This window comes from Nicotiana attenuata, chromosome 1 (assembly GCF_001879085.1).
Source record: "Nicotiana attenuata strain UT chromosome 1, NIATTr2, whole genome shotgun sequence".
NCBI classification, from domain to species: Eukaryota; Viridiplantae; Streptophyta; class Magnoliopsida; order Solanales; family Solanaceae; genus Nicotiana; species Nicotiana attenuata.
Window position 1 is genome coordinate 73,392,255 of NC_031989.1, and position 8,011 is coordinate 73,400,265.

The 8,011-nt window shown below is 35.7% G+C and overlaps 1 protein-coding gene across 4 annotated transcripts; it reads left to right on the plus strand.

The window, feature by feature from the left end:
• LOC109228736 (putative tRNA (cytidine(34)-2'-O)-methyltransferase) lies at nt 1,547-7,150 on the plus strand. 4 transcript variants are annotated; one of them, XM_019393933.1, is made up of 8 exons: nt 1,548-1,796; nt 1,904-2,004; nt 3,600-3,668; nt 3,825-3,883; nt 4,332-4,392; nt 4,470-4,523; nt 5,490-5,645; nt 7,059-7,150. In XM_019393933.1, the coding sequence occupies exons 1-8, from the start codon at nt 1,646-1,648 to the stop codon at nt 7,095-7,097; spliced, it is 690 nt and encodes a 229-aa protein (XP_019249478.1). In that variant the 5' UTR covers nt 1,548-1,645; the 3' UTR covers nt 7,098-7,150. The 4 variants fall into 4 exon arrangements, with proteins under 4 accessions (XP_019249470.1, XP_019249478.1, XP_019249484.1 ...); XM_019393939.1 differs by lacking the exon at nt 7,059-7,150 and adding an exon at nt 7,016-7,039; XM_019393925.1 differs by lacking the exon at nt 7,059-7,150 and having other exon boundaries at nt 1,547-1,796; nt 5,490-5,973.

Sequence of the window (8,011 nt, forward strand, 5' to 3'; positions counted from 1 at the left end):
CAACAGGCGCCGAAATGCTCCTGGGTTATCCAAAACCCGATCCGGACATACGTCCAAGTCCAAAATCATCATACAAACCTGCTGGAACCTTCAAATCCTAATTCCGAGGTCATTTACTCAAAAAACAAACCTTAGTCAATTCTTCTAACTTAAAGCTTCTAAAATGAGAATTTTCTTTCCAAATCAACTCCAAACTTTCCGAAATTCAATTCCGACCATGCGTACAAGTCATAATACCTGAAGTGAAGCTGATCATGGCCTCAAATTGCCGAACGACGCGCTAGAGCTCAAAACGACCGGTCAGGTCGTTACAAATACATTGGTAGAAAAGGCTTCACTCCACAAAACATAATGGATGTATATGATTGGACATGTGCTTCACATTCGTATGGCCTGGGTGGGAAGGTATTGCACATGATGCTAGAATATTTGATCAGGCACTTAGAAGGCAAAACCTTAACTTTCCTCATCCTCCATCAGGTAAGCAACACTAATATTATGCCTTGTGTTATTTTAATATGTAGATTTTATTTTTATTCATCTTAATTAACTCTTTTTTACTTGGTGTAGGTAAATATTATTTAGTTGGTTCAGGCTATCCAACAACGATGAGTTATTTAGGACCGTATAAGAGTGAGCGATATCATCTCCCAGATTTCAAGCACAACTCTAGTTTTAGAAATCCAAATGAAGCATTCAATTTTTTTCACTCCAGTCTTCGATGTACAATTGAAAGAATATTTGGAGTCGAAAAATAGGTTTTCTATTTTACGCTCAATGCCATCTTTCAAGTTTGACACTCTGATTCATCTTGTTACAACTACCATGGCTATACATAATTTCATCCGACGACGTTCTTCTACTGATAAGGAATTCAACTATTATGCTAAGGAAGACATTACTGTAGAGATTGAGGAAGGAGATGGGCCTTCTGGTATTCCTTTAGAAATGCAAGACAAGTCTTCTACTATTATGGAGGCATTGCGTGATAGAATTAGAGATGAAATTGTTGAGAAATATTATCATGTGCGAGTGACTTTACTTATTATTTTATGGTGTAAATAACAAGTAATTATACTAGATAATATTATTGCTTTGGTATAACTATATATGTTACAATGATTTAAATATTTAGCATGTATGTTTACTTTATGTTTTTAATTAAATTAAATAAAAAACAATAACAGTCTCTTATAATAAATATTTAAATTTATTTTTCTTTTTAAAATAATTATAAAAGCTCGGTACTATCCTTTTTGGTAATTTGACACTCAAAAGTACTTTTTATAAAGATTGGCCAAACACCATTTGTTTATCAAATATTGCAAAAAGTACTTCTTAAATAAATTGGTCAAACACAAATTATTATTTTTTCAAAAGTACTTTTGAAAAAAATACTTTCAAAAATAAGCAGATTTTGGCAGTTTGGCCAAACGGGCACTTAGTATCGGTCCACATGAACTAAACATGCCATTTTCTCTCTACTTTAAAAAAAATGAAAAAAATAAAAAAAACGAACAAATAAATGTACTCTATACAAAAGACAAAAAAGAAAAAGAAAAGAAAGAGAAAACCAGTGCAGAAAAGTGCTTAGCTTAGATGATAATGGTGTGATAGCGGAGATTGACATTGGGAGTCTGCCGGAATGGACCGAGCTGCTTTAAAAACCCTTAACGCCGTAGCTTCACCTCTCCATTTCAGGGCAAAAGCTTCACTATGCCGTCCATTTTTATTGCACAATCTCCATTTCCCTCTCTTATCTTCATCTTCACGTTTATCTCCACTTCGTTCTCTATGTACGTCTATTAATCTAACATTTTCTAAATTTCTGCTTCGTGTTTATCTTAAATTGATATATTGAAACCCCAAATAGTTTTCTTGAAGCTGGGTTTATCTGTTGCAGGTGTAAGAAGTGATGCTATAGCTATGCCTAATGGAGCCGGCGAGGCAGCAGTTGAAAAAGCTCAGAATAAACTTCTGCAAGTTGTGTTAGTCTCTCCTCAGGTACTGAACAAATATTATCCACTTTTTTGTCTTCGTACGTTACCCTAGCTTTGGACATACAATTAGTTAGTTTTAGGAATATATTGTGAAAAATAACGAGAAAAGCACCCAGGGCTTAGTTCAAGTGGCAAAGGTTGTGGGGTTTCGGACTTAGGTCATAGGTTCGAGCCCTGTGCCCCTGCACTATACGAACTGAACCTGGTAGTTAATGGAGAAGGATAGAGGGGTGGGTCCATTATCCCCGAGTTTTGAAGGCTGCGGTTGGTCCTAAGGGTCGGTCTCAGATGGATTTCTCGGTCATAATAAAAACAAGAAAAATAAGAGGAATGTGTTATAAACAAGGAGAGACTAGTAGTAGTAGGTATTAAGTGGGATCTTGCACTTTCTTTTCATAACCAATAAAACGGTTAAGGTTCTTGACAAGCTACTCTTAAGTAGTTGGATATGCTATTGATAGAGTGCTATCTGAACATGAATGAATTGGAATTTGTGAGCTGGAATACGTTCCTGTCTATAAAGGAAGTTCAATATAATTTTTCCAATCAAATTACTAAGTTTTGCAATGTGAATTAGGCATTTCTTGATTTCTGGATGGGTTAGAATTCCGCTAAATGCAATCAATTAAGTATCTTGTTCGTACTGGAAGTAACTGTCTAGTATAATCATAAATCTCAAACACAGAGTTAGTGAGTGTCTCACTATTTGAGCTACAGACACACACTGAGGCCAAAATATTCAGGTGCTGCAACCTTGAGTATCCTAGTTCAGTTTTCTCGAGCTTATTAGTTGGTTGGATGATTTTGCAACACTTAACATGTTAAGGATATAAGGGACTGTAACAGTGTTAATGGTTCTTTTATTTCTTAAGATCTTGACATATGTCAAGATTTTGGAACGATTTGGGTTTGTGCCGACTAAGTTTACAGATCCAATTTTGGTAGGACATGGTGTGACCTAATTAAATAAGCTGGTTTGTCTTCCCCAAGTTATTGTGCTTTTTTATTGCGAGCTTCTTGACAATTTTTTCCTGTGTGGTAGTTGAACTGGAGAGGGTGACAAGAACAGTTAGGAGTCTGGCAGAAGCGCATGACTGTCCAGTGTCCAAGCATGTTATCCTGACTGAACCAACTTTTTAGTTCGTTTAGTCCCTCTTGAGAAACTTTCCTTTTCTTTCCTCTATCTTAACAAAATAAGGAGATTTCTCTTTCTCTTCCCTCTCCCCTGCCCCGCCTCCCATAGCTAATTAAAGTTTTTTTTTTCTAGCTTAAAGAGTTTGTAAAAAGAAATTCTTTTGATTAAAAGGTATTGATAGCCGATGCTTTGATACAGTTTGAGGTTTGACAGTGTCCATCAGCTTGGTTCAGCAGGAGATGATTTTTATCTGCAATTTGTTAGTTTAAAGAAGTTAAATAGGTGAATCATACAATGTTATCAGTCTATGCTATAGGATGTTTATATTTTCTCTTTCATGGTGTACTTATTACTTCATCTTCATAAGCAGGGAAACTAACTATCACATAAACACTAAAACACATATATTTGGATTGCAAAACGACTTAAATGGTTCCATCTCTTCTATTTTTCTGTATGGACAGATACCTGGAAACACTGGAAGCATAGCAAGAACTTGTGCAGCATCAGCTGTTGGACTGCACCTAGTTGAGGTGTCTATGCATATCTCTTAGTTTAAATATCTCTGTACTCTGTAGTATTCTTGCATGGTGACTAGAATAGCTGTTACATTTGACCCGTAAAATCTGCTTGGCTCCTATTACTAGTGACATCAAGACCTGAACTTTTAATTTTTTTTGCTTCTGCAGCCATTAGGATTTCCAATTGATAATTCAAAGTTGAAGCGCGCTGGACTTGATTATTGGCCGTATCCTTTCAGCAGTTCACGAGTTGTGATTTTTTATAATATCTTTAATCTAGGAGCGTGTTCCGATGTGATGTACTGATATCTGAAACTATTCATTATCTTTTCGTGCTTGTTTTCTTACTAACTGTTGTGAAACTGCAGATTATCATCTATAGTCTTTATTTTTATTTTATTTTTTGGGATTTTTTTGCCAGCTTCTTGACTTGCCAGATCTTATTACATCTTTATTTGATATAGTTGGAGAGTTATGAATAGCTGCTCAATACCAATAGCTTTATTCATTGGTTGTCCTGTTTTGCTGCATTCAGTCGTTTCTTCATTTAGTCATGTTTTCAAATGTTAGTATTTTAAATATAAGAGTTCTCTTATTGTGCTTGTATGTGTAGATCTCTATGTTGTATGGTTGGCGATTTTCATAAAGTTTTCAACTGTTAACTCTTTGCAACAGATATGTTGTTGTCAAAGTGCATCGGTCTTGGGATGAATTCCGCGAGTATTTCAGGGGACAGGTCTCTTTTTACCTCATTCATCTAGCTTCAAAACACTCAGATTTTAGACTAAAATCATTCTTTTTCCTTCTCTTCAGGCTGGGGAAAAGAGGCTGTTGGCATTTACAAAGAGAGGAACAACTACACATTCAGTAATTAAATGCTTTTTCTACTCTTATATTTCTCTCAGCTTTTACCCCCGGGAAATTTATTAGCAAAATGAAAATAATCTATTCTGTCTTGACTTGCTGGTGCTGCAGATTTTCATCTAGTTTATCTGACATAGACCATAAAGTATTTGGGTGCAAGAGTTATTTAATTTAAATTAATTTAGGCCTAGTCGAAATTCTTTTAGATGAATCCTACAGTTTTTTTGATCAACCACTTCTTCCTGTCTTCAATACTTTTCATCTCTTTCATGTTCGAAGAATTTCAAATGATTTTGAGCATCTCAGCTCAGTTGATTTCAGCTTTTGTTTTTCCTTACAGTTTTATCTTGTATGCTTCTAATCTTCCTTGGTGACTCCAACAAGTTTGAAGCTGAGTCATAGTTGATTGATTGGTGAGCATTTTATCGAGAAGCCAAATGCTGCTTCTGTGTCTGTCTAAAGGAAAAGGAACTATGTTAGCTATTGTGGATCTTTCCATACAAAAAATTGGTAGTCTTTTCTTGTTTTTTCGTTTTCGTTGGCTTCTGAGGTTGGAGAAGTAGGAGCTGGGAAGGCACAAAGGAAAATAATTTCTAATAGAACAAACAAGGAATGGGTAGACACCAAAACTTATTTGTTTTCAAATAGATGGACAAAAGGAGCAAACATTATCCTTTCCATTTTGCTTACTGTACTGCAATTGAAAACTGTAATGAACATGGCTAAATTGGAACTCTTCTTGGCCCACAAGTATTTTTTTTTGACAAGCCGAAGATTTTCCTCTTACAGTTCTTACCAAGCCAAGCATTGTTGCTTTTTTCATCTAAGGTTCCCTGTCTAATGAAACACACTATGTTAATTAAGGGTATTCGTGCCGATCCACTCCCTTTCACGATGAAAGCCGGATTAATACAAGCAAATCCTTCCTTATAATGCGAATTTGGTGTAACTCTAGTATCATTGATGCAGGACTTCTCCTACAAAAAGGGTGATTGGCTTGTATTTGGCTCAGAAACTAAAGGATTACCACCTGAAGCCCTGCTTGATTGCAAGAGTGAATATCTTGGAGGAGGAACTCTACGTATTCCCATGGTTGAAACATATGTTAGGTGCTTGAATTTATCGGTAAGTGTTGGTATTGCTGTATATGAAGCTTCTCGCCAAATAAACTATGAACAACTTCAGTGTCCACCTGACACTTGTATGGATATCGAAACATCATTTGTTACTGAAGATATCTATGCTTAACTTCTTTGTTTGCACTTCTACTAATCCTGTTTTGTGTCTTACCCAATGAAGCAACAAACGAGAAAGATAAACATATCTAGATCTAGATCCATTGTTGCTATGGGACTCTTTTTTTCAATTTCTCTAATGCAGAACAGTATACTGTATTTAGTTTAACACATTGCTTTGAGTAATCATAAACGAGTTGAGCTGAGCTTAACAAAGAGTAGACTTTCTGTGCTTGTTTTGATTTGTAAAGAGTTAAGAACTATATTTCAGTATTACAAACTAATTTTTTTTGGGTAATTAATTAACTTTATTACCAATTGAAACATATGGACAGTACACAAAAAACTGCTTGTTGGACATCATGTCCCAACGGTCAGTCATAGCTCAAAAGAAGCAACAAGCGAAACAAACAAAAGCTACTCAAAAACCAATCTACTGTGTGTAACTATTGAACCCCTTAAGCCACTTTGCAATTTGTATTTTCGTGGCACCTCTACAATGGATCTCCTGGATAATCTGCCTAATTAGAATCTCAGTACTTTGGTTTGTGCCCTGAAAAACTCTATAGTTCCTTTCCCTCCACACATGGTATACTGCAGCAACTAGCATCATTCTGAAAACTTCAGCTTTAAGACTCTACCCCTAGCATATAGTGTAGCCCATTGTAGCTCGTCCTCCCAGTTCATTGGAGGTCTTCTGATTCCTAACCACATGAGCAGCTTCTTCCATATTGTTGCAGACACCTCATATGAAAAACAAATGTGATATGCACTCATCATCTTGATCACACGGAGGACATACTTGGTTTGTAGTCACCCCCCACTTGAACAACCTATCTCTAGTATAGAGCCTCCCATGTGCAGCAATTCTTAGAGTAAAGATCCATCTAGGTAGACCTATGCTGTTACACACTAGTTTCCTCCATGTCACTTTCTGGAACTCACCTCTTAGCTTTATGTAGAAATGCTTAGTAGAGAAACGCTCCATATTCTGCACCTCTGTCATTGTGTAACCTCCCTCATCAAAGTATTTGGTGGTCTTCAGTATCTTCTGAACAACCCAAGAAGCCTGCTTAGGCACATCTTCTCAACCTGCAGAAACCCCATATAATATTTTACCACTTTAACACTATAAGCTCCGTAAAATACTATTTAGTGTGGAGAAGATTAATTCTTGGTAAGACATCTACATATTATATATCTATTCTTGTCAAATCCCAGTTGATTAATACGTGTAAAGTTTTGAATTTCTGAGAGTAGCTATTTTAATCGCGTGAAAATTCACTGCCTTTGGATCCATCAGAGAGCGACAGATTCGCCGGAATTTAGGGTTTGTTCTTGAACAAAGACGACGAAGTTTGGGGCTGAGCAACTTGATTTTCTGTTAATATATTTCAATGTATTTTCATGTATTTCATTGCATTCATTGTCTTTTTTTCATTGTAATTCAATGTATCTCGTTGTATTCCATGTATTTTATTGTATTCACTGTTTTTTTTTTCATTGTATTTCAATGTATCCCGTTGTATTCTATGTATTCACTGTCTCGTTATATGCCATGAATGTATTCATATATTTTTTTAATTAATATAATTTATGTATTCGGATGTATTATATAATTTTTCTGAAAATTGCTATGTTTTTGGGGTATTTTTCGGTTGAGAATCTTTTTTATAACTGAAAATACAAAATTTGTGTGTTATAATTGAGTTTGTTGAGTTATATTAGGAGTCTATTATGTTAATTGATTCACTTTCCCTTGTAAAAACAGTGTAATCCCCTATTTCACGCCGTGAATACAGTTGAATACAATAATCTGTCCAGCTGTAATTGTTTCACTCCATGAATACAGTCGAATACACTCGAATACAATAACTGATTAGCTGGACTTCCCTGATTCACGCCTATTTTTGCTATTGTATTCATGAATACAATAGCTTAAATACATCAAATACATCTTATAACCACATAAAAGGTATTTATGATCCGTAATATAGCAAATGGTATCTATAGATGGCTAATTACTACTAAAAGATAGTGCTTTATGAAAATTTCTCATAAGAATTTTGTAGTCCATGGCTTGATTTTGCCCAACATTTTGTCAAGGAGAGGCTGACATTGGATAACTGAGACTCTCTTAGTACTTAGAGGGATCCCCAAACATCTAAATAGAAGTTCCCTCTTACTGAATCCCAATATGTCCAGAATTTCAGTTTGAACCTCATTTGACCCCCCCCCCCCCCCCCCCCCCCCCCC

What these genes read in the sequence shown, in the direction of transcription:
- LOC109228736 (XM_019393925.1), top strand. Translation starts at nt 1,646, where the DNA reads ATGGACCGAGCTGCTTTAAAAACCCTTAACGCCGTAGCTTCACCTCTC. An exon ending in TTGGACTGCACCTAGTTGAG is followed by an intron (nt 3,669 to 3,824) that starts GTGTCTATGCAT and finishes TTGCTTCTGCAG; the next exon opens with CCATTAGGATTTCCAATTGA. An exon ending in GCGAGTATTTCAGGGGACAG is followed by an intron (nt 4,393 to 4,469) that starts GTCTCTTTTTAC and finishes CCTTCTCTTCAG; the next exon opens with GCTGGGGAAAAGAGGCTGTT.